The 25,109-nt window shown below is 43.3% G+C and overlaps 4 protein-coding genes across 5 annotated transcripts; 3 read left to right on the forward strand and 1 right to left on the reverse strand.

The window, feature by feature from the left end:
* The first annotated feature begins 1,669 nt into the window (after positions 1-1,669).
* Positions 1,670-15,234, forward strand: snrnp200 (small nuclear ribonucleoprotein 200 (U5)). The gene is made up of 44 exons (XM_015972239.3): positions 1,670-1,944; positions 2,099-2,262; positions 2,670-2,841; positions 2,923-3,115; positions 3,221-3,276; positions 3,369-3,467; positions 3,554-3,706; positions 3,786-3,885; positions 3,977-4,113; positions 4,191-4,268; positions 4,347-4,520; positions 4,612-4,749; positions 4,836-4,991; positions 5,078-5,248; positions 5,328-5,521; positions 5,626-5,749; positions 5,848-5,997; positions 6,072-6,314; positions 6,391-6,579; positions 6,661-6,858; positions 8,326-8,478; positions 8,555-8,635; positions 8,726-8,809; positions 8,981-9,087; positions 9,169-9,287; positions 9,371-9,525; positions 9,603-9,792; positions 9,879-10,052; positions 10,128-10,288; positions 10,388-10,615; positions 10,701-10,892; positions 10,984-11,162; positions 11,259-11,410; positions 11,486-11,594; positions 11,681-11,789; positions 11,872-12,061; positions 12,148-12,312; positions 12,401-12,522; positions 13,549-13,692; positions 13,788-13,964; positions 14,037-14,197; positions 14,315-14,396; positions 14,481-14,573; positions 14,655-15,234. Exons 1-44 carry the CDS (start codon positions 1,900-1,902, stop codon positions 14,802-14,804), a joined length of 6,411 nt encoding a protein of 2,136 aa, XP_015827725.3. The 5' UTR covers positions 1,670-1,899; the 3' UTR covers positions 14,805-15,234.
* A 3-nt stretch (positions 15,235-15,237) lies between these two features.
* ciao1 (cytosolic iron-sulfur assembly component 1) lies at positions 15,238-17,174 on the reverse strand. The gene is made up of 7 exons (XM_015972240.3): positions 16,799-17,174; positions 16,523-16,671; positions 16,327-16,438; positions 16,161-16,249; positions 15,889-16,084; positions 15,739-15,808; positions 15,238-15,669 (listed from the first exon to the last, which is right to left on the reverse strand). Exons 1-7 carry the CDS (start codon positions 16,935-16,937, stop codon positions 15,438-15,440), a joined length of 987 nt encoding a protein of 328 aa, XP_015827726.1. The 5' UTR covers positions 16,938-17,174; the 3' UTR covers positions 15,238-15,437.
* A 493-nt stretch (positions 17,175-17,667) lies between these two features.
* Positions 17,668-19,262, forward strand: tmem127 (transmembrane protein 127). The gene is made up of 3 exons (XM_015972243.3): positions 17,668-18,137; positions 18,234-18,398; positions 18,472-19,262. The coding sequence occupies exons 1-3, from the start codon at positions 17,900-17,902 to the stop codon at positions 18,780-18,782; spliced, it is 714 nt and encodes a 237-aa protein (XP_015827729.1). The 5' UTR covers positions 17,668-17,899; the 3' UTR covers positions 18,783-19,262.
* A 920-nt stretch (positions 19,263-20,182) lies between these two features.
* gatd3l (glutamine amidotransferase class 1 domain containing 3, like) lies at positions 20,183-24,886 on the forward strand. Of its 2 annotated transcripts, none has more exons than XM_070546558.1 (7): positions 20,183-20,271; positions 20,348-20,482; positions 20,558-20,610; positions 20,694-20,807; positions 20,912-21,043; positions 21,134-21,226; positions 24,385-24,633. In XM_070546558.1, exons 2-7 carry the CDS (start codon positions 20,366-20,368, stop codon positions 24,590-24,592), a joined length of 717 nt encoding a protein of 238 aa, XP_070402659.1. In that variant the 5' UTR covers positions 20,183-20,271; positions 20,348-20,365; the 3' UTR covers positions 24,593-24,633. The 2 variants fall into 2 exon arrangements, with proteins under 2 accessions (XP_070402659.1, XP_015827727.1); XM_015972241.3 differs by lacking the exon at positions 20,183-20,271 and adding an exon at positions 24,642-24,886 and having other exon boundaries at positions 20,278-20,482; positions 24,385-24,550.
* Positions 24,887-25,109: the final 223 nt, after the last annotated feature.

Here is a 25,109-nt window from a genome sequence, read left to right on the forward strand (position 1 = left end):
TAAAATAATGCTGATAGCATGGACTAGAAGACAGGTGATGGTTATATTTAAATGATGATCAGGCTGCTGTAAAATCTAATCTCAATCCACATCCAGACGGAATAATCCTCTATTCTATTTGCTCTGCTCTTGTCTGGACTGATGTAGCTGACGTTGCGCGCGGGGCGCCTAACGGCTGTGGTGCACATTTTACGCATTTGGAGAGATGGGCTGGATCCTTTGCTTTCACTGGAAGATGGTCCACTTAACGCACGGGTGTAGACTACATATTAATGACAAATGAATGAAAATTAAATTGTGAGTTTTTACTTCATATTTTAGAAATTAAAATGACGGGGGAACACGTTTATGACGTCTTTTTAAACTAAATTTTCTAGCGCGACCTGCCTGCTTCACTTAAGTCACTGCTTATTAAGGTCCGTCCAAAATTACCATGGCCCACCCAAAAATGAAAACCTGGCGCCGCGCCAGTTATAAACCTCTGCAAATTGTTGTTCTTCACGTTATCAAACTTAGACTTTGTACAGCTAATGTCAAGATGTAAAATTATGAATTCAGTCGAGCTCTTCCGTCACTCCCTCTCCTGCTCTCCTGGAAACCCGACATCGGCTGTTAGAAGCGGAGGTGAAGAAGGAGATGAGGCAAACAGAGTGAGTGCGACATAAAGAAACCAGACTGGTGTGGAGGTGAGCAAAACAGCTGGAAAAGTGTGGGCGTTGAATCCCCCACGGGTGCGATGTCCATGCGAGCGACCTGTACCTGCTGCTGTCACCTGGTTGTGAGCAGCCCTCTGCTGTCTGAGGGTAGGCCCCGCCCACAACGCTGCGGCTACTGCGGTGTTTTCTTTACTGTGGGAAACGGGTAATAATGGCTCTTTGATGGGAACAGGTTGCTGACCCCTGAGCTGGTAAAACAAAAATCCTCATCAGCAGGCTTTTTTGAAAGTGGGGGGGACACAGCTGCCAATCACAAATTTTGCCGGGGACATGTCCCCGGCGTCCCCGGTTAAACTGACGCCTATGTTTATTTTACGTAAAACTTCACACGGTCCCAGTTCAATTCAGTAACTTTATTTATTAATTCCCAATTCACAACAAAGTAAACATTCCAATTGAACCTAATAATTAGTGCAATTAATTTAGTTTACCACTGAGACTTGTTAAAAGTTTCCTATCAAAGGAAACCCAGCAGTAATTGTGACTTTGACACAATCATTTCCCCACGGAGGGACAATAAGGACATTTTCTATTCTATTCTAAAATATTTTGATTTTGTCATCATATAGTTCTTGGTTTCATTAAAATTCATCTGAAAGACCAATCAGTGGTACATCAATGACACATCTTTTATTCAGAGGAAGACTTCTTTTTGTCCCCCTTTCTCTATTTTTTGTTTGTTGACTTTGTACAGTTTAGAGCCTGTACTTTTTACTTTTTACTAAATAAAGACGGTCACTAAATACTTTTACTTTTACCAGAGCATTTTTATACAAAAATGTGTACTTGTACTTCATTAGAGAACGTCAGAACTTTTGCCATCTGGGTTTCGTGAGATTTAGCCATCGACATGTAAAAATATCGAATAACATCCAAATTGAATGATTTACACCAAGCCTCTAGAGGGCGCTGTTTACCTTTTGTGTCTGTTTCATTCCCTTTGACACCGGAAGAGGAAATTTCTGCCCACTTGTTGTGCGCTCGTGCTAGCCGTGCTTTTGTTACGTATGAAAAACGCTACTTTCTGTTTGTGAGTAAAAGTGGTTTAATGTTTGAAATTAGAACACGCTACTAATGTTCACAGCGTTTTAACAAAAGTACAGAGTGACGTCAGCTCTGTGAACTTCACTAGTGCGCGTGCTGGTTCACAGAGAGCGGTGAACCCCGGAGGAAAAGTGGCACCATGGCGGATGTTACTGCTCGTAACCTGCAGTATGAGTACAAAGCGGTAAGTATGTTGGGTGTAAATATAATAACTCGGGGTTATTAAACGTTTCTGTGACTAGTGATTTCTAATTATGATGTTTAGTGGATCGTGTTGCCGGAGCCGAAGCAGCTCAGCCCGCTGAACTGATGGGTCTCATTTAATTGTGTGTTTGTAGAACTCAAACTTGGTGCTGCAAGTCGATCGTTCTCTGATCGACCGCACTCGGAGAGATGAATCCACCGGGGAGGTGGTGTCCCTGGTGGGGAAAATGGAGGGGACGAAGATGGGTGACAAGGCTCAGAGGACCAAACCCCAGAAGCTCGAAGAGAGACGAGACAAGTCAGTGCAGCTAACACTGATGTTTTTAAAACCATTTACCTGTTAGAATCGAGGTACAGGTGGTGTTTTCGTGTGTATGATTCTTATACAATTTAAAACATTCTATAATTTACTTGAACGTTGAATAGATCACATTTAACATGAAATATACCTCAATTAGGACAGTAATAGAATTATTCAGATTTAAATGAAATGAAAAGAACCGTCTTTGACCTTCATCCTCCTTTAATTGTCATTAACAAACGTGTGAAGCATGTAATTGCACCATATACTTAAAAGGTGTAGTTTTGCTGTTTGAAGTGGGGTTTGATGTGGAACAGCTGCATATGTTTAATCTGTAGGAGACAGCAGATTGATTGCAGTTTAGAGGAAAAAAATCTGAACTATCCCGTTTTATCTCACAACAGGAGACGTAAAAGAGATGAGGACAGACATGATATCAACAAAATGAAAGGCTTTACCCTCCTGTCTGAGGGCATCGATGAGATGGTGGGCATTGTGTACAAGCCTAAAACCAAAGAAACCAGAGAGACGTACGAAGTGTTGCTGAGCTTCATTCATGCTGCGTTAGGAGACCAGGTTAGTGAACGTCACAACACTTAAGACTTTTGCACTGTTGATGGCGAACGCACAGCTGATGTGAACTCCAATTGTCTGCAGCCGCGTGATATTCTGTGTGGAGCAGCTGATGAGGTGTTAGCGGTGCTCAAGAACGACAAAATGAGGGACAAAGAAAGGCGTCGTGAAGTGGAACAGCTTCTTGGACCTTCTGATGACACGCGCTATCATGTGCTGGTCAATCTGGGAAAGAAGATCACAGACTATGGTGAAGACAAGGACCTGCAGAATATGGGTAAGCTACTTTAAAATATCTTAATAAAGTGTTTCGTTTATTTGGTGACCATGTTCTCTTTAAGCTGTTATCAAATCATCTAAATCTTTTGTTATTTATCTGCAGATGACAACATTGATGAGACGTACGGTGTCAATGTCCAGTTTGAGTCTGATGAAGAAGTACGTTTTAATTATTAATGTCTTAGTTGTATTTAAACTGATTAAAATGAAAAAGTGATTTTTTTTCCCCCCGTCTTGTTACTTATATAAAGGAAGGAGATGAAGACCAGTTTGGTGAAGTACGAGATGAGCACTCGGATGAAGACAGTGAAGGAGAGGAGGCTGTTGTGTCCACTAGGCTTACAACCAATGTAAGTACAGCCTTTTTGTTGGTTCAGGTGGTATTTCCACAGTTTTCTTCTCTCTGATTTAAAAATTGAATTCTGTTTTGTTGTAGCTTAGCGAAACGGGTGGCGTGATGACGGTGAAGAAAAAAGACCTGCACCCTCGAGACATTGACGCCTTTTGGCTCCAGCGTCAGCTCAGCCGCTTCTATGATGATGCTATTGTCTCGCAGAAGAAAGCCGACGAAGTCTTAGAAATCCTCAAGGTGGGATTTTCACTGTTTTTATTAGTCACGCAGCATAACGTAGCATCTTTTGACACCTGATGCCTTTCTTGTTCTACAGACCGCCAGCGACGACAGGGAATGTGAGAACCAGCTGGTGCTGCTTTTAGGCTTCAACACTTTTGATTTCATTAAAATCCTCCGTCAGCACCGTCGCATGAGTAAGTTGCGCTCGTTGAATTGCGCTGGGCTATGATGTTCTGTTGCACAACTTATTTGAAGTTGCTGGTTTTTATCTTGTCTGACTCACAGTTCAGTATTGTACCATGCTGGCGAGCGCTCAGAGCGAAGCAGAGAAGGAACGCATCATAGGAAAGATGGAGTCTGACCAAGAGCTGTCCAAGATCCTGTACCAGCTGCAAGAGACGGAGAAAGAGGACATTATTAGAGTAAGACATCTTGGTTTTGAACTGTTTGTCACCACTTTGCAAGAAATGATTTTCCATATTTTGTTTTTGTTATTCAGGAAGAGCGATCTCGCAGGGAGAGGGTGAGGAAGTCTCGTGTTGATGACTTGGAGTCAATGGACATTGGTCATGGAGAGGTAACTAGTGTGACATGGTCCAGGTAGCCGGGTAAAAGTGTGTGTGTGTTGAGAACATTTGTGTTTCTCATCCTACAGTCGGTAGTCCCTCGGCAGGTTCTGGACCTCGAAGACTTGACGTTCACTCAGGGTAGCCACTTCATGGCCAACAAACGTTGTCAGTTGCCCGATGGCTCTTTTCGTAAGCAGCGCAAAGGTTATGAAGAAGTCCATGTGCCCGCCCTGAAACCCAAACCTTTTGCTGATGATGAGGTTCAGCGATTTCCCTAATCATCGAGTAATTAATACCCAGCCTGTAGACTTTTTTTTTTTTTTTACATTCTGCATATCTGTTCATCTTCAGGTACTTGTTGCTATTGAGAAGTTGCCAAAATACGCACAGGCTGGATTTGAAGACTTCAAAACTCTAAACCGCATTCAGAGCAAACTGTTTAAGACCACCATGGAGACGGATGAAAACCTGCTAGTGTGTGCGCCCACGGTACGAAGGCCTTGGTAAAGTTCAAATATTGTGTGATTTGTTGTTTTTATGTGTTTTCTTTAACTGGGGGTTTGTTCTGCTCACAGGGAGCTGGTAAGACAAACGTTGCCCTCATGGCGATGCTAAGAGAAATTGGAAAGCACATCAACATGGATGGAACGATCAACGTGGATGACTTTAAAATCATCTACATCGCGCCAATGCGCTCACTTGTACAGGAAATGGTGGGAAGTTTTAGTAAGGTGAGTCTTGAGTCACTATTTTAGACCTTTTTCCCGTTGTTTGTGGGACAGGTTTACATTTAACGTGTTTCCTTTTTTAATCTCAGAGATTAGCAAGTTATGGCATCATTGTGTCCGAGCTGACCGGAGACCACCAGCTCTGCAAAGAGGAGATCAACGCCACTCAGATCATTGTTTGCACCCCTGAGAAATGGGACATCATCACTCGGAAAGGAGGAGAGCGTACCTACACCCAGCTTGTGCGCCTCATTATCATTGTATGTTTTGATCTGAGCCAAATGTTCAAAATGAATTTAGGCTAAAGGTTTCTGGTTAAGCTAAGCGGGTGTTTCTCAGGATGAAATCCACCTGCTGCACGATGATCGCGGGCCGGTGCTGGAATCTCTGGTGGCGAGGACCATTCGTAATGTGGAGCTGACTCAGGAGGACGTACGTCTGATTGGTCTGAGTGCCACGCTGCCCAACTACGAAGACGTGGCTACCTGCCTGCGTGTCAACCCTGCAAAGGGACTCTTCTACTTTGACAACAGGTACATTATTTGAAGAGTAATGTAAATTTTAGAGATAAACTCGGTCCCTCTTTTTGTTATTTGTATTTCCATCTATGGTTATTGTTGTTTCTTTTTCTCTGTAGTTTCCGCCCTGTGCCGCTGGAGCAGACATATGTCGGAATAACAGAAAAGAAGGCCATCAAGCGATTTCAGATCATGAATGAGATCGTCTACGAAAAGATAATGGAACATGCTGGAAAGAACCAGGTGAGTTCTGTCTGACCTCTGACCCCCAGTTTATTATCATCTTATTTCTTGTTTATTTACTCTGTCAACTTTAACATCTTCATTTCCCCCCTCCATAGGTTCTGGTATTTGTCCACTCCAGGAAAGAGACGGGAAAGACGGCCAGGGCCATAAGGGACATGTGTTTGGAGAAGGACACTCTGGGTCTTTTCCTCAGAGAGGGTTCAGCATCCACTGAAGTGTTGAGAACAGAGGCAGAGCAATGCAAAGTAAGGAAATGAGAACTTAAAGACCTTTCTGGTGTGAGGCGTTGGACTTGAGTGATGGAATCTTTTTCTTCTAGAACCTGGAGCTCAAGGATCTGCTTCCGTACGGGTTTGCGATCCACCACGCTGGCATGACCCGAGTCGACCGTACGCTGGTGGAGGATTTATTTGCAGACAAACACATTCAGGTTCTGGTATCGACAGCCACCCTGGCCTGGGGTGTCAACCTGCCTGCACATACTGTTATCATCAAAGGAACCCAGGTTTACAGCCCAGAGAAAGGCCGGTGGACTGAACTGGGAGCCCTGGACATTTTACAGGTCGGTTGGTTTCTACTGTCTGCAGTCATATGTAGCTCTTCTGACAGCGGTGACGGAAAGAAATGTTTGATTTCAGATGCTGGGTCGAGCTGGCCGTCCTCAGTATGACACCAAAGGAGAGGGAATCCTGATCACCTCCCATGGAGAGCTGCAGTACTATCTGTCCCTCCTGAACCAGCAGCTGCCCATAGAGAGTCAGATGGTGGGCAAACTGGCTGACATGCTCAACGCAGAGATAGTGCTGGGAAATGTTCAGAATGTCAAGGTTAGTGACTGAAACCTACACAAGAATGAAATTAATATTTTACTTTCATGATAATTAAAGTTTTTTTCTATTTAACTGCAGGATGCTGTGAACTGGCTGGGTTACACCTATCTGTACGTGCGCATGCTGCGCAACCCCACCTTGTATGGTGTTTCCCATGACGACCGGAGTTCCGACCCGCTGCTGGAGAGGCGTAGGACGGACCTGGTGCACACCGCCGCCAACATCCTGGACAAGAACAGCCTCATCAAGTATGACAAAAGGACAGGAAGCTTCCAGGTGAGCAAATTACTGTCCAGATCTAACCGGCTGAACAGACCTTCATACAGATGGATGCTTGTAACTTTGTCTCTGCAGTGACAAAAACCTCTGACCTTGGCCCCAGTAGCTACAAATAAACAAATAAATAAAATGATTACACTTAAAAATAAAAACAGTTCACCTGCTATCTCACTACTTTCTCCTGGTCTTTGTGGAATGCCAGTACCTGCTTATGGATAGTCATCGCATGTCTGAGGTGGGATTGCTGCAGAGGTCCTGGGCCTGTGTCTCTGACAGACGAATCCTTGTGGCTGTTTCGTGTTCTGGAGGCTGAATCCACACTCAGCTGCATCACTAAAGACGTCGATTACAAACGCCACTTCAGTTAAAGTTTCATAAACTGAGATCAGAAGTCCGCAAGACTCTGAACCAGGAGTTTCCTGATCCCACAAGCACTTGCTTTAGTGGGAGGAAATCTTGCAGCGAAGTATCAGTAGTTCACCTGCACCAGTGTGTGATCTGTTGTCACCACAGAGCCTATTTTCCATAACTCTCCAATGTGCTGTCAGCCACTAAATATACAAATGTTGCCAAAGCCGTCTTCACTAAACAATGCCATTTATTTTCCACAACTCCGTTTCAGCATCAGGGAGCCTTGGGTCATTTATAAGTGGTCAGGTCATGGTGGTAATGTGGCGCAATCGCGTCCTTTTTATAAAAGATTAGGCGATGTCGGCAGGAGGTATGGGGCGGTGTCTGTGCTGCCACGGGCTTCCGTTTATCTTGGACATAACTAGCTTTTTATTGCAATGGAAGCTGCGATCATTAAGTTTTTTTAACAAGCCGCTCCTAAAGGTGTGTGTCCCCCAGTCCTGTGCAGCCTCCGGTGATCTGACCTCCGGCTCTAATGGAGAGAAGCTCCTGGAGTGCTGCATCGCTTCAGTTTAACATCTCAGCTGATTCTGTTTACAAAAGAAAAACTTACGTCCCGTGTTCACTTTCATTTTCAAAATATTTGTCGGCCAGAGCTCGGCAGTAACTCACCATGTCATCATGACACCTCCCTCTGTTGCACCAAGGTGCAATCGCTGTTCAGAAGTCAGACAATTACCGCAATATTACTACCAAGCGAGGCAGAAGGAATGCTGCAAAATTTGCACATCGCCATGCCGGCGTGGCGCGTTTATAAGACACACCGTTGGTATTATGCAGATTTGTCTTTTAAAAAGAGCTAAAGATTTTCTGATGGATTTCTCTTTTATTACGTCACTTCTCCGTGTCAGCGTTTGTGAGTGACACCACTGAACTCGCCATCTTTTTTTCTCCACCTCACCTGATTTGTAATCTGACGAGTGGATTTCAGGTTTTTTTCATCACCGTTTAAAAGAAAAATGGTGAAAGTAAAATAACCTGTTGATGCGGCCCCTGCTTGTGGTTCTGGTGCTGGTGAGTTAGTTATGTTTGTGTGTGTCTGCTGCCACAAAGGTTACAGACCTGGGACGCATCGCCAGCCACTTCTACATCACTCACGATTCCATTCAGACCTACAACCAGCTGCTGAAGCCGACTCTCAGCGAGATTGAACTTTTCCGGGTCTTTTCACTTTCCTCAGAGTTCAGGAACATCACAGTAAGAGAGGTATGTCGTAGCCGTTTCATACACATGAAGTTTCTTTTTTCAATTCAGTGTTTTAATAGTAAACTTTTTCTATTAGGAGGAAAAACTGGAACTTCAGAAACTTCTGGAAAGAGTTCCTATTCCTGTGAAGGAGAGCATCGAGGAGCCTAGCGCTAAGGTAACACACTAACCTGACACAGAATAAATAAATGTATTTGTGCATTTTCTAATCCCAGAGAATGAGTTTCTTAAACTATTTTTGTTTCAGATTAACGTTCTGCTCCAGGCGTACATCTCTCAGCTCAAACTGGAAGGCTTTGCTCTCATGGCGGACATGGTTTATGTTACTCAGGTACAGAAAGACCAGCTTCCGCGTGCTCAGATGCTGCTTTAAACTTGTTTTCTTTAGTTTAATGTTTAAAAATGACACTCAACAAAGCATTACTAGTCATTTATTTTTGTGTGTCCTTGTACATAAAATAATTTTCTTTATTTTATAGCATTTTTTTTTTTGTTCTTTCAGAGTGCCGGGCGGCTAATGAGAGCCATATTTGAGATTGTGCTAAACCGCGGCTGGGCTCAGCTCACAGACAAGACCATGAACCTCTGCAAGATGATTGACAAGAGGATGTATGTGTGTTTTTACTCCTACATAAACATGTTTGTTGTAGTGAGGTCAACATCTCACAGATTTGAGTCTGTGCTCTGCAGGTGGCAGTCCATGTCTCCTCTGCGGCAGTTCAAGAAGCTCCCAGAGGAGGTCGTGAAGAAGATTGAGAAGAAAAACTTCCCGTTTGAGCGGCTCTATGATCTCAACCACAATGAGATTGGTGAGGTTTTTTTTTTTTTTTTTTTTCCTTTTCACGACTTTTGCTTATCCTTTCATAACCTCGTCATGTTCCTCATTGTTCAGGTGAGCTGATCCGAATGCCAAAAATGGGAAAGACCATTCACAAATACGTCCACCAGTTCCCCAAACTGGACCTGGCTGTGCATATTCAGCCCATCACTCGCTCCACGCTCAAAGTGGAGCTCACTGTCACGCCAGACTTCCAGTGGGATGATAAGGTCAGTAAACTTAATGCACATGACTCGACTCTGATCTAGGTTCTTGTTTGTTCTTATTTTTAAAATGTCCTACTTAGATTCACGGATCTTCTGAAGCTTTCTGGATCCTGGTTGAGGACGTGGACAGTGAGGTCATCCTCCACCACGAGTACTTCCTCCTCAAAGCCAAGTACGCGCAGGACGAGCACCTGGTGACGTTTTTTGTGCCGGTGTTTGAGCCTCTGCCTCCTCAGTACTTTATCCGTGTGGTTTCAGACCGATGGCTCTGTAAGTAACTTTTAATTCCAGCATCTTGCAGGACTTTCCTGATGTTTGTGCTTTTTATAAAACCGTTCTTCTGTTTTTTCCCTCAGCCTGTGAGACTCAGCTTCCTGTATCCTTCCGCCATCTTATCCTACCAGAGAAGTACCCCCCACCCACTGAGCTGCTGGATCTGCAGCCACTGCCTGTCACCGCTCTCAGGAATTCAGCTTTTGAGGCTCTTTATCAAAACAAGTTCCCCTTCTTCAACCCCATTCAGACACAAGGTACAAAGACTCCTTATACGCTGGCATTTCTGATCAGTGCACTCTGCTTCACTCATACTTCTCTTTTTCTTGCAGTCTTCAATGCTTTGTACAACAGTGATGATAATGTCTTTGTGGGAGCTCCGACTGGCAGTGGAAAGACCATCTGTGCAGAATTTGCTATCTTGAGAATGCTACTGCACAGCGCAGAAGGTCGCTGTGTTTACATCACCCCAATGGAAGCGCTGGCTGAGCAGGTAAGGAGTCTGTGCATCAAAACTAGCATTGTTTTCACATTTATGTCAGATACAACACAGGAAATGTTCCTATCCAATACCATGATCCTCGTCTCCCAGGTGTTCGTGGACTGGCACCAGAAGTTCCAGGACATTCTGAACAAAAAGGTAGTTCTGCTGACCGGAGAGACCAGCACAGATCTGAAGCTCCTGGGGAAGGGGGACATTATTGTCAGCACTCCTGATAAGTGGGACATCCTGTCTCGTCGCTGGAAACAGAGAAAGAATGTGCAGAATGTCAGCCTTTTCATTGTGGATGAAACCCACCTCATCGGAGGAGAAAACGGAGTAAGTATCTCATCCTGCTCAGCTGATTTTTAGCTGTTTCTGTGTTTAGTGAAGCATGTTGACGGAGTTTTGTTTATTTCATCAGCCTGTGTTGGAGGTCATCTGCTCCAGGATGAGATACATCTCTTCTCAAATCGAGCGTCCAATCCGCATCGTGGCCCTAAGCTCGTCTTTGTCCAATGCTAAAGATGTGGCCCACTGGCTGGGTTGCAGCACCACAGCTACGTTCAACTTCCACCCCAATGTCAGACCTGTTCCTCTTGAGCTGCACATCCAGGTCTGAAAAGCTTTTGCACAAATTTTACCATTGGAAAGAACTATTTAAACACCTTCCAGATTCCTGACTTCCTGTCGCCTTGTTGCTGCAGGGTTTCAACGTCAGCCACACTCAGACTCGCCTGCTGTCCATGGCCAAACCGGTGTACCACGCCATCATGAGGCACTCTCCCTCCAAGCCAGTGCTGGTGTTTGTCCCGTCCCGCAGGCAGACCCGCCTCACCGCCATCGACATCCTCACTTTCTGTGCTGCTGATGTTGTTCCTCAGAGGTCAGTCACAGCCATAGACTGTACGGTCACAGCTCATCAGTCTTTGATCTTGAGATTATTCTACTTGGTGTTCTGAAAAATTCTTGGTCTTATCAGGTTTTTGCATTGTAACGAAAAAGACTTGACTCCGTTCCTTGAGAAGATAAACGACGGGACTCTTAAAGAGACTCTGGCCAACGGCGTGGGATACCTGCATGAGGGCCTCTCTGCAACTGAATGCAAAATCGTGGAGCAGCTTTTCAACTCGGGTATGAATTTTATTTTACACCTGGGTCGCTCAGAGCTGAGAAACAAACCAGAAAAGGGGTTTCTTTCTTGTACAGGTGCCATTCAGGTGGTGGTGTCTTCACGTTCGCTCTGCTGGGGCATCAGCGTTTCTGCACACCTCGTCATCGTCATGGATACCCAATACTACAATGGAAAAATCCATGCGTAAGGATTTAAGTTGACTTGAAAAAATGTCTACAATAATGAATTTAATGTGCTGTTTTGATGACACGTTCTCTCATTTCTCTCAGATATGTGGACTATCCCATATATGATGTTCTCCAGATGGTGGGAAAGGCAAACAGACCCATGCTGGATGATGAGGGACGCTGTGTCATCATGTGTCAGGGCTCCAAGAAGGTGCGAACATGCGTTGGTTTTGTTTTAAAAGCAATTACTGTAAAAATACTTGAACTAAACAGGTTATCTGTTTTTGTTGTAGGACTTCTTCAAGAAGTTCCTGTACGAGCCCCTGCCAGTGGAGTCTCACTTGGATCACTGTCTTCATGACCACTTTAACGCTGAGATCGTCACCAAGACGGTGGAGAACAAGCAGGACGCCGTGGACTACCTGACGTGGACGTTCCTCTACCGCCGTATGACGCAGAACCCCAACTACTACAACCTGCAGGGTTAGCATCCTTTAAGGCAGAGACCACATCACACTTGACCAGACCAGGCTTAGGGGTTTCTTGTTGAGTCTTATGTTCTGTGGCAGGCATGTCCCATCGCCACCTGTCTGACCACCTGTCTGAGCTGGTGGAGAACACGTTACATGACCTGGAGCAGTCCAAGTGCATCAGCATCGAGGACGAGATGGATGTTGCACCCCTCAATCTGGGCATGATCGCAGCTTATTACTACATAAACTACACCACCATTGGTTTGTAGCTACACTCACCTCTCTATGGGGTTTATGTTGCTTCCTGGACCTCAGACTTCACAGCAAAGTTTTTGTTGTTGTTCAACAGAGTTATTCAGCATGTCCCTGAATGCCAAGACCAAGAGTCGAGGATTAATTGAAATCATCTCTAACGCAGCTGAATATAAGAACATTCCCATCAGGCACCACGAGGACATGCTCCTCCGACAGGTAAACACACCGACACAAGTCCACGTTAGAGTAGCGTCTTTTGCCGCTTACACTTTAGGGTCAGTACGGTTGTGGGAGGATAGCGTCAGTTGGGTCTCATACGGGCAGTGTAGTGTTCCCGAAGGAGTTCTCGAGAATGCAGAAATCCCCGAGCACGTGGGCGGCGTTTAAAATGCGCTGGTGGTGTCCTTCTTATTAAGATAAGCAAAGGCAGGTGTGAGCTGTGTTGCTTTTGGAGACACCGAAGCACATTCTTTTATTAATGTGCTCCCTGTTCTCTCACTGCTGTGCATGTCCTCAAATTCCACTCACACACACACGCTCGCTGCTCTCTCCATCCATTGAGCAGCTGTAGCAAGAGCTTCATGCAGAGATGTTCGCTGCTCAGAGGACATACACGACTCTCTCTTCCGGGAGCTCTGTGCTACAGACTGAGATGTTTACTCAACAACATCCAGGATGTTCATGCGTAAACCCCCTGCTGGCTGATTCTACTTGAGGCAGTAGATGATCATTTCAGTCAGCCAATCAGTCCGTAGTGTCACCTCGGTCCCAGTCGGTCCTTTGAGAAAGAGGTCTGAAAAAAAGAGGTACCTCAGAACAGAAAACTCATAAGTGGCCCAAGTGTGGGGCTGGGCGGTATGACCTAAAATCAGTATCACAATATATTGAGGATTTCACCTCGATAACGATAAATGAACGATAACTACATGTATGTGCAGAAACAAAAGTTGTCCACTACATGGGGCTGTCACATGTTTTACGTTGAGTCACATATTTACGTGACTCAAGGTGGTACCGCTTCTTAAAGGGACATTAACATTGCCAACCTATACACATCTTTTCTTTTTTTATTATCAAATTTATTGATATGGGAAAAATTCTGTCAGAAATTTCAATAACGATAAATTGGGTTAGGCCCAGCCCTACCCAGGTGTGAAACCAAATTCCGGTCTGGTACTGACCCAGTGTGTAGGTGCCTTTTGTGCTGCAACATCTTTAACTTTGAGCTGCTTTTTCCTTCAGCTGGCACAGAAAGTGCCCCACAAACTGAACAATCCGAAGTTCAACGACCCCCATGTGAAGACAAACCTTTTGCTGCAAGCTCACCTATCCAGGATGCAGCTGAGTGCTGAGCTCCAGTCGGACACCGAAGACATCCTCAGCAAGGTTCAGATCCCTGAATACTATGTTTTGCTGTGACTCAGCCACGTTTCTGTATTTGATCCCAGCGTGTTTTATGTGACGAGAGCGTTTGTTTGTAGGCGATCCGTCTGATTCAGGCCTGCGTCGACGTGTTGTCCAGTAACGGCTGGCTGAGTCCCGCTCTAGCCGCTATGGAGCTGGCCCAGATGGTCACCCAGGCCATGTGGTCCAAGGACTCGTATCTGAAGCAGCTGCCTCACTTTACCTCCGAACACATCAAGCGTTGTACTGACAAGGTTAGTTGGTATTAACATTTGGTTATGAATGAAGCAAACGTAGATGAAAACATCCCTTGTTGCTCTCTTTAGGGTGTGGACAGTATCTTTGACATAATGGAAATGGAGGATGAGGACAGATCCGGTCTGCTGCAGCTGTCAGACAGCCAGATGGCTGATGTGGCTCGCTTCTGTAACCGTTACCCCAACATCGAGCTGTCCTATGAAGTAGCAGAGAGGGACAATGTCAAAAGGTTTGTGTTTCTCAGCAGATTTATTTATGTAAGCTTTGAAAGCATAATTAAGTTTTACGGTTGAGGATCAATTTAATCGATTAACATCGGTTAACATTGTGAACTTGTTTTTCTTAGCGGCAGTTCAGTTCTGGTTCAGGTGCAGCTGGAGCGAGAGGAGGAGGTGACTGGTCCGGTTATTGCGCCACTCTTCCCTCAGGTTTGTTCCGTCATTCACCAAAGATCCCGTTTGTTTCAGCGGTGTGTAAAAGTGGATCGTGGTGACGTGTTCTTGTTGTTGCAGAAACGTGAGGAGGGCTGGTGGGTCGTTATTGGAGACCCCAAGTCTAACAGCCTCATCTCCATCAAGAGGCTGACTCTTCAGCAGAAAGCAAAGGTCGGTGTAATACAGCAGAAATGTTCTCCCCTTCCCAGTAGAAGGCCTCATTTCCTGTTTTCTTCTGTACTTCCTCCACAGGTGAAGCTGGACTTTGTTGCACCTGCAGTGGGCGTTCACCACTACACCCTGTACTTCATGAGTGATGCGTACATGGGTTGTGACCAGGAGTACAAGTTCAGTGTGGATGTGAAGGAGGCCGACAGCGAGGGAGAAAGTGACTCAGACTAAGTTTTACTGAATACTGTGTTGTCTCCATTTGAGAGGGAATCAATGGGTGTGTTGTAGATATTCAACCTGATTTGTTTCTTTGAATTTAAACTTCTCACTTTTGCCCAAAGTATGTCAGTTTTTTTTAGTGACCCGATTGATGAAACAGTCCAAAATTGGTGTGCAGGATCTGTTTTCCGTATTAAAAATGAAATGCATGTTTTGGATTCAGCTGGATCCACTGACAATACTGCTTTAAATATGGGAAGCATAATTTTGTACTTTTCTTGTCAGGTTTGCTTTTTAAAATAAAAGATGCAACAATTTGGTTTCAGATTATGTCTAAAGTTACATTGCAGATGTAAAATGGTTTTCCCTAGATTAGTAAACATGTTTTTAAGAATCTATTGTCTGGCATGTTCTTTTCTTTTTATTAAAATGAAACCACACAGTCTTGTGTTTTTGTATTTATTCATAAACATGTTTGATTAAGCCATTTTTAAAAAGTGTACAAGATGAGCTGCAGCGGTTTTCCGATCACAAAAATTAAAACGAGATTAATCAAGCCATGAAATAACAGATGTGGTGCCTTAAAGATAAAGTTCCCAGTATGAGATCTAAAACCAAAAGCACTTCGGTGCATTTGTCACTGAATCAGTCTTCTTTGAACCTCCAAATGGCAAGTTCTCCATTGTCGCTGCAGGAGGCAAGAATTCCAGCTTCTTTCGGGTTCCAGGAAGCACAGTTAACGTCCTGGTTGTGAGCTTTGGTTACCTGAGCAACCAGCGAGAATACAGGTTCTTCTGGATTAGAGGTCACGTCCTCTCTGAAAACTCGAACTGCGTCGTCACCGCAGGCAGTTGCCAGGGCGCCAGTCAGCGGACACCTGAACAAATGGTGTTTAAGTCAGTTTGAAGGTAATTCATTCAGATCACTGATAGAAGTTCAGTCTTACCAGGACACATCATACACTGTTCGTCCATGATACCCAGACAGAGTGCAAACACACTTCCAGGACGTGTCACCTTTCAACATACAGAGCAGGTAAAAAAAAGGATTTGTTTGTAAATAAATGGCTTCGGTGTTACTGTTCATAACTACTGACCACTCTCAGAGGGATATTCTTTCCAAATCTTCACAGTGCGATCATCGCTGCAGGACGCCATCCTCTGTCCAGTTGCATCAAAGCACAAACTCCAGACGGTGGAGGTGTGTCCTTCCAAAGTAGCGCGACATTCCCAGTCATCGTCTTCTTCCTTGTAAATACAAATGTTGTTGTCGTAGCTGGCCGAAGCCAGGAGCTGAGGAAACAGACAATAACCTCAAAAATGAGAATGGAGCTACAGATGGAGATAATGTCTACAGATCTGAGTCTACCTCTCGGGTCGGGTGCCACGCTACATGCTTAACATCTTGTGTGTGAGAGTTTAGAACTGTGACACACTCATACTCATCTTCTTCATCCACTGTGGGACAGAGGGAAAACACCTATTAACCAGATCTGATCAAATTGTATTTATTACATGTGTAAATAAACACAAACCTTCCCAGATCCAAACGCTTTTGTCTCGACTGCATGTGGCCAGGAGGTTCCCTGATGGAGCCCACGCCACACATTTGACCTCATTTTCATGTCCCTCCAACACTGTCAAACTCTATAAAGACATTTACAAATGTGTCAAGTTCACGGTTAAATGCTTTTTTAATCACACCACTGAACAACAGAGGTCTCATCTAACCTCAAAACCCTCGTTATTCTTCTTCCAGATGCATGTAGTTGCATCAAAGCTGGCAGAGGCCAAATAATTTCCACATGGAGACCAGGCCACTTTCCTCACGGTGCGCTGGTGTCCATCCTCCAGCACACTCTTACAAACCCAGGAGTCTCCTACGGATAGAGGGGGTCACCGAGGTCAATAGATTAATTATTTTACCAACAGATAACTAATAATCAGAGTGTGTGTGTGTGTGTGTGTGTGTGTGTGTGTAAGAGAGAGAAAGAGATGACAGGCTACCTTCGCGTCCCCAGATCCGGATGGCCTTGTCCCCGCCACACGAAGCCAGCAGAGTCCCGTTTGGGCTCCAAGCGACAAACCAACACCGAGAGTCCGGGTGTGCGCTGAGCCTGTGAAGCAGCGTGAGAGTCTCCTTCATACTGACTTAATGACTATTAAATATTTAGTTAACAGGTCTCGTCACTTTTGTCTTTTCCTTCCCAGAAAAATCCGATAAGAAACTCAAACAAAACCCATCAAAGCAGCAGAGCCACTATCACTATTAACATATTTTGAGAAGATAAGGAATTAACTTGCAATAAAGAGCAAATTAAAGAAGTTCATAGAAACATCCACAACTGACGTGCCGCCATCTTTGCTTATCGGAAGTGCACACTGTGGGCTTCCGTCTTCCTTTAAAAACAAACTTAAATATATTTTTTTTAAATAAACGGAAACAAATTCAGTTGTCGTAATAAAATATATAATTATTCATAAAAAAAGCGAGATTTATGTATAAGATTTAAAGTCTATGGTAAATGCAGAGAAGTTTTCATCGTTGTGTAGTTTTTTTAACCGGTAGGTGGGGCTAGTGATCACAGGTTCTACTGTAGCTACGACGAAACCCGGTGGAAACAGGAAGTCAATGCTTTAGAGGAAACCAGCGTAAGCTGTCTTTTGTTTTGTTTTCTGTTTGTTTTTCTGTAACTAAAACAATATATTTTTATTTATTGTTGTTGTAAAGATTGGGTTCTAGGTTGGCGTTTATATGTTTTTTTTGTATTCGTTTTAATCCTGTCATAAGAATTTATTATATTTGACGTTTACTGCGAATTAGCTAATCGGGCTAACAGTACAGCTAACAGGCCTGAAGGCCATCTGTCTTTTGTTTCCTCGTCAGCCAGATCCTGTTTTTTTATCGAGCAGCTGGTTCTCGTACGGAAGTATTGTATATCTTTCATCTAACAAGTCGCCTGGACCGCTATCATCCTTTAACACTACAGGTAAAATCAGCTGTACCGACTGACAGCTGTGTCAGGCGGCTAATCCCAGTTATAAACCTTAAGGAAAAGGACAGACAAGGGAACCAACACTTCCTACAAAAACAGAGATTTGGTAATCATGTATGCTCCGCCGGGCTCTACCGTACCTGGTGGCCGGAGAAGAAGAACTGCCACCTCCCTGCCCAAGCAGCCGGAGCGCAGCCTGGTGTCAGCGCTGCCCGGAGCTTTGTCCATCACAGCGCTGTGTACGGCTCTGGCTGAGCCGGCCTGGGTGCGTGTTCATGGGGGCGCCTGTCCCAGGCAGGAGCTGGGGGTTGCGGATGTCTTGGGTTACATTGATCCAAAGCTTCTAGATGGTGAGAACCTGCACAATTACTTTACAACCAGCAATTATCGATCATTGTTTTGACTCGTAATGGTTTTTGTTTGTTTTGACGTTTCTGTATCCTCAGATTACTGTGTGAACCCGCAGACCATCCTGCTGTTGAGGGTCATAGCTGCCTTTTGTTTCCTGGGCATCCTATGCAGTCTAACTGCTTTTCTGTTAGATGTGTTTGGACCGAAACACCCTGCCCTAAAGATCACTCGTAGATATGCATTTGCCCATATACTCACAGGTACAAACCTTTCATTTACACACAAAACATTTTGCATATTTACCTGTGCTAACAGACTTCCTTTTCCTTCTAGTGTTGCAGTGTGCCACAGTCATAGGCTTTTGCTACTGGGCCTCAGAGCTGATCTTGTCCCTTCAGCAGCAGCACAAGAAGTACCACGGTTCACTTATATATGTCACTTTTGCTATCAGCTTCTACCTGGTGGCAGGTGCGGGTGGAGCATCCATCCTCGCCACAGCTGCAAACCTTCTTCGCCACTACCCCACTGAAGAGGAAGAGCAGGCCTTAGAGCTGCTCTCTGAGATGGAGGATAGCAGTGAGAATTTCCCTGCTGATTATGACATTGCTAATCAGTTTCAACCACCACCTGCCTACACACCCTAATCCAACCAGACTTGCCTTTGCATACACATTTCTCTCTCAGCTCAGCTTTTTGCTCGATGTGCAAAACCACACTCTTTAAGCAAACGGATACTGCTGCAGATTTTCTTGGCATTAAACACAGCGTGTGCACATTAGTGCACAGCTTCCTTGAATAACAGTGCTTGGGTGCATGGAATCTTTCTTTAGTGGTGACAGCAGTTTAGGAGATATTTCTTACTTTCCCCACTGAAGTGGTTAGTGATTTGCATGTAAATGGCTTTTAGGATCTGGTCCTTACATGTAAAGATAAATTAACTGCAGAGAGTATTAAACTGCTCATAAGAAGAAATTGGGGGGTAGCCACAGCCTGATCAGTGCTTTTGTTGAAACAAACTTTCAGCACGTTGTCAGTGGTTGCAGTTACAGGGCTATGATGGGGCTTTGTTAAAACAACACAGCATTTTAATTTGATACATCATAAATGCTGATGTACACGTACACTGACAAGATTGTTTTAAATGTTTATTTTATATAAAAAAGCAAATGGACCTTATTTATTGTGTGTGCTGTCTTCTATCTTTTGCTTTGCAGACATTAGTCACTAACATAGTCTTCTCTGTTCACCTCTGTATTAGAAACAATAAGGACATTTCCAAAAATGTGAGGCGGGCCTTTGGCGTTTTTAAAAAATGTCTTTGGCTGTGTTGTGAGTCAGGTGAAGAGAGAGGGTGTTCTGCTACAGCAACAAACCTCACATCCTAATTTGGTTGTGTTATGTTTATTGTATTTTATTAAAAATAAACCTTGTTTGTACCTTGTGAATACCATACATGACAAGTTCAGTAAATGTCTTCTGTTTACGGGTTGTGGTGGATGCACATTTGAAAATAATCAGCTAGAATCTCATCACAAGGTTCTTCCTGAGGCTTAAACGTGTGGCTGGTGTGATGATTGTAGTTGATTGCACTTTGTTTTATCATTTTCTACATTTTGTTCCTCACTGTGCTCTCCTCACTGATGTGTAAATAGCGATTGTTTCTACATAAAGTGGCCATAATAAAATAAATGCCATATTTTGCTTCTTGCTGCTCATCTATAACTACATTTTGACTCCTGCTAAACGGAATGTGCAGTTTTACTATAAATGTTAGTTTTCTTTCTGTCAAAGGTATTTCTGGATTACTGTCTAGACTCAACACGGCATTACAGAGAGTAAGAGTCTTACAACCTAATGGACTTTAAAGGGCATATGGCATACTACTATGCCTGCATAATGGTGTTGAACAGTTTCCCAACCAATGCGACTCATCAAGTGCCAAATTCCTAACGAGTTAAGATATTGAGGCTAAAGTTTTGCCCTGTGGCCAAATGCTTTAAGGTAATCAGAATTAAAGAGGTATTAATAGGGAAGGGTGTTCAGGAAGGGAACAAGTCAAGACGTGAAAAGACAATGGAGCTAATGTGGGAGCGTCATTTGACCGCACGTATTTATACAGATGTCCTCAGAGAGGTAAATGTCTGTGCCGTCAGAGGTCTTCACAGGCTCGGTTGCAAACTCTTCACTTACACTTTTTCTTCTCAAAAAGTGAGACTTGATCATAGACATGCTGGCAACCAGGACTTTGCTGTCAAAACAGACACTGGCAATTCTCTCTCGCCAGCCAGCCTGCTTTGTTCACCACGGTGACCATGGCACCTGGGGGAACACCAATGTTGCAGTGGTAAGTTTGACTCCTTGTTACACGACCCATGAAAAGAGGAGAACTGTTCTGATTTTGTGCATCAATGTATTCTAGGTTTTCTCAGGATGTGGATGGTGGGATGGAACTGATGTCCATGAAGGAGTGTAGTGAGTATCAGGACATCAGGGATTTTGTTTTACATTTGTATAAATGCGTAATTTTACAGAAATGGTGACAAATTTCTCCTCAGCACCATGTACCACCTGAGCCGAAACGGAGCTCGTTTCCAGATGTTTGCTCCGAATCAGCAGCAGATGCATGTGATGGATCACATGAAAAAGCAGCCGTTCTCAGGGGAGAACCGGTAGGAATCTCACACTGGGCTGAGGAGACCGTTGATTACATTTTGCACGTAAAGCCGAATGACCTGACCTAACCCCCATCACATGTTAACACATTTGTAATCAGGAACATGATGATGGAGTCGGCTCGCTTCAGTCACGGTCAGGGAAAGATGCAAATGCAGGACCTGTCCGTTCTGGATGTCAACAGCTTTGATGCTGTCATCTTTCCTGGAGGTCATGGGATCATCAAGAACCTGTGAGGAGTTTTCAAATGTAAAAAATAATTGTGTTTATTTTATATATATACATATAATGTGCCACTAACTGCAAAATTCCTGACCTTTAGATCATCTTTTATGAAGGATGGCAAAGACTGTAAGCTGCACAATGACGTAGAACGAGTTCTTAAAGATTTCCACCATTCACGCAAGCCCATTGGGTACGTATCATTTGGTCATTGTACCAAATATCAGCATTAAGATTAACAGAAGTGCTAAAAATGTGCTCGAAATGAACCTTTTTCACTCAAACACGGGTCTGCTCTTGACATTTTTATTTGTTTTGATGACACCTTAACTACAGGTGAACACAGAAGCTTTAATTAATCCTCATAATAGAATTAGGCCATGAGAGGCTGTGAGAAATCACACTAAATGATTAATGATATTATCATAATCACGAGTAAAATCATGTATGTTGTAGATTTAATCAATGGCCAGATCTTGTTGTTTTATGCAGCATTTATTTTTAAAGAAATAATAGAAAGATAAAAGGACCATTAGCCCAACTGCTGCCCCCCAAGTTTGTTGAGCCAATTAAAGAAGCTTACTCTAGTATAACAAAACCTAAAGCATCTCAACACCTTTTTGTTTACACATGGAAAATCTGATTTATCTTCCACCAAATAGATATTAAAGATGGCTTTGCTTGGCAGCTGATACTGTTTGTTTATAAAGAGCTTCATAAACTGTCAGATCAGCTGTTGCCTTTTTGAAGCTGCAAGGTTAAATTCCTCATATTGGCTCTTTCTGAGCGTAGCAGACAACAAGTAGGACAGAAGTAGTAAAAATAGCCTTTAGTGCTTTTAAGCTCATCCTGGGCAACTTGAAAGCAGACAAATCCTTTAAGGCAGGCTGGGCAAAACAAAAACTCCTACACAAACGGTCCAACCTAATGAGATCTGCTACAAAATGACTGGTCTTAGCCGGATGGATGAGGTGATGAGCAGTCACCGTGGCGACCTGTGACAAGGTCAGGTGAAAGGGCACAGGGTGAAAGGTGAAGAATAGAGGATTCCGGGTAGAAGGAGGTGTGGGATTACAGGAATTACAGGGAAGAGTGGAGCAGGATGCTGAGGAGGGGATCGCCATGACAACAGAAGGTTAAAGTGTATGCTGACTTCTTGCTTACATCCCAAGATTAATCCCTTTTGCTGTTAATGCCAAGAAAGAGGAGGAGTCAATTGACGTTTTGAAGGAGAAAGTTAGTGATGAAACAATTTAGAAGAATGACAAACTCCTTCACCTGTAGGAACAACGCCAGTAAAAAGGTGTCGAAATTCTCTAACTATTTCTTTATTACCATACCAACTTTATTTGTATAGCACTTGAAACACCCGCAGGACCAAAGCGCTGTAGACAGAACAAATAAAAACAACAGTCAACAATAAAACCCTAGAACGTAGAGTAATAAAACAACCAAAGAGTTAACACAATAAGCTGAGCAGACTACAATTTGGTTGAATCAAAGTAAAATGCATTTAAATAATAGTAAAAATGATCTAAAACTAGTTAAAAGTCAACATCTCAGGTAGTGTCAAAGGCCAGAGAGAAGAGGTGGGTTTTGACAGTGAAGAGGCTTGTTTGATATTTAAAGCAAGCTCATTCCACAATCTAGGAGCTGCTAAAGCAAAGGCACGATCTTCTCGAGGCTTACGCTTTGTCTTTGGGACAGTCAGGAGCAGCTGACCCACTGACCTGAGGGAACGAGAGGGGATGTATGGGTGTAGCAGGTCACACAGGTAAGGCAAGGCACAGGCAGCCAGTGCAAACAGGCCATAACAGGGGAGATGTTACTTCCTTGTGCCTGTTAAGAGGCGAGCAGCAGCATTTTGTACTCTCCAAAGCTAAGAGATACTGGTGCACTTATTCCAGCATACAGACCATTACAGTAGTCCAGCTGAGTCGGGATGAAGGCGTGGATTACTGTTTCAAAATGCTTCTGGGACTGGATGGGCTTTACTTTTGCCAGCTTTCTTAAATGAAAAAAGCTAGACTTAACAACTGATCTAATGTGGTTGTCTAACTTTGGTCCAGCATCCAGTATGACCCCACGGTTAGTACGGGTTGGCGTAATGTACCGGGCCAGAGAACCAACTTCTATGTTGGGGGTCTCAGTGGAGCCACCAAGAACCATTGTCTCAGTTTTGTTTTCTTTTATTTATTTATTTATTTTCTTCGTTTTATCAAAAAGGAGTCTGGCTGCTTTTGAATGCACCTTTGTAGAAGTGTTTTGTTAAAATGAGATGATCATTGTGAGTAAATTTAAAAACGGTGCAAATATTCAGAGTTTAAAGTTAGAAATCAACCCGTGGAGCAGCGCAGTGAAATGTTTTCCCCAAGTACAAATCCTCAATGAGCAGCTTGTCTCCACAAGTTTTTTTTATCAATATTTTACCTTTAATGTTCTGGATTTACCTGAAGATGACCCCTTCTTTATTCTTAAAATGTTTTCTGTTTTAATTTAATTTCATTTTATTAAATTAAATTTAATAAATCTTATTCTATTTTATTTTATTTTTATTTTACAGTATGTGGCCTTGAGATCAGACATTGTGTTATTGAATTTGGAGTTAAAGAGATGGAACAAGAGCTTCAGGCAGATTCAAACAGACACTTTGCCGACAGTGAAAGGTGAAGAGTAGAATATTCCAGGTAGAAGGTGATTTGGGATTACAGGAAAACTGGAGCAGGATGGTGAGGAGGAGGGGAGGGGCAGTTACCTTGACAACAGAGGTTTAAAGAGTATGCTGGCCTCTGCTGGCCTCTTTCTATGGAAGATAGAGTTTGTGAACAAAACAAAAGTAATATACAGAAATATTTATTACAAGGTAATACATTTTATTTAATGATCTTTCTGAAAATAAAATATATAAGAGAAAAGTAAAATGTTAAATGTGACATACACACATTATCTGGACATTATTCAGCATGAGAACAGCTGTAAGTCTTGTTGTCTTGTTATTTCTGTCAAAAGTTGTTTTTATTGTTATTTATGAAATATAAAACAGAACAGCAATCCTCTCTGCCTTTAACCATTCCTGACTAGATTTTCTCCTCAGTTTGCCTCATATTTATTATTCATTTCTGCTAAATTACTGAATAATTTATACAATGAATGACTTAAAAATAATTTAGCAAACCATCACATTGCCTTTTTATTGTCAGTGACACAGCAATCATTGTCCGTTTTTTGAAATTCCTTTCAAGGGGCCAACAAGCACCTAACATGGGGATTCATTAAGTTTTCTGACCCATGTTTATCATTTATTTGAATAAAATAGATAACAGAGATTTTATTATTAATTCTTTGTTTCAGCCTGGCCAGCATGGCTCCTGTGCTGGCCTGCCGTGCTCTGCCCAGCATTGAGGTGACCATGGGCTACGAACGTGATGAGAACACCCGCTGGGGCAACTGGCCTCACACAAACATGGTGCAGACCGTGAAGAGCATGGGCGCTCGCCACAATGTCCGTGAGCCATACATATCCTTTCAGAGGCCTCTGTTTCTGACAGATGTGAGTTAAAAACTGACCTGATTTAACATCTGCTTTGGGCCTTAACTCCTCCGTTCACGAAGCCTATGTGGACGAGAAGAACAAAGTGGTCAGCACTCCATCCTTCATGTGGGAAACAGACTATCACTACCACTATATATTTGATGGGATTGGAAATATGGTCAAACACATCCTGCGTCTGTCAACCAAGTGAGGAGGCGTTACCCCTGGAGAAGAAATGATGAATGCTGGCAACTTCCAGTATTCACTGCTGTACTGTGATGAAATATTACCTGAATAATAGAAAAGCTTTAGTAAAGAGCACATGACTTGTGTTTTATTCGCGGTTTATTGGAGGACAGACAATAATTTGGGTGTTTTTAGACATCTTTCATCCACTTTCAAACAATTTTTCAAGATGAGCATGACACAATTCAGTATTTTTCATTTGCAGACATTTACTATTAAGTTTTGTTCAGTTTAATCCAAATAAAACAGAATATTGAGAAGTCAATCAAAATCAAATGAATACTGTTTATTTCACAAT

The sequence above is a fragment of the Nothobranchius furzeri genome, chromosome 17 (assembly GCF_043380555.1).
Source record: "Nothobranchius furzeri strain GRZ-AD chromosome 17, NfurGRZ-RIMD1, whole genome shotgun sequence".
NCBI classification, from domain to species: Eukaryota; Metazoa; Chordata; class Actinopteri; order Cyprinodontiformes; family Nothobranchiidae; genus Nothobranchius; species Nothobranchius furzeri.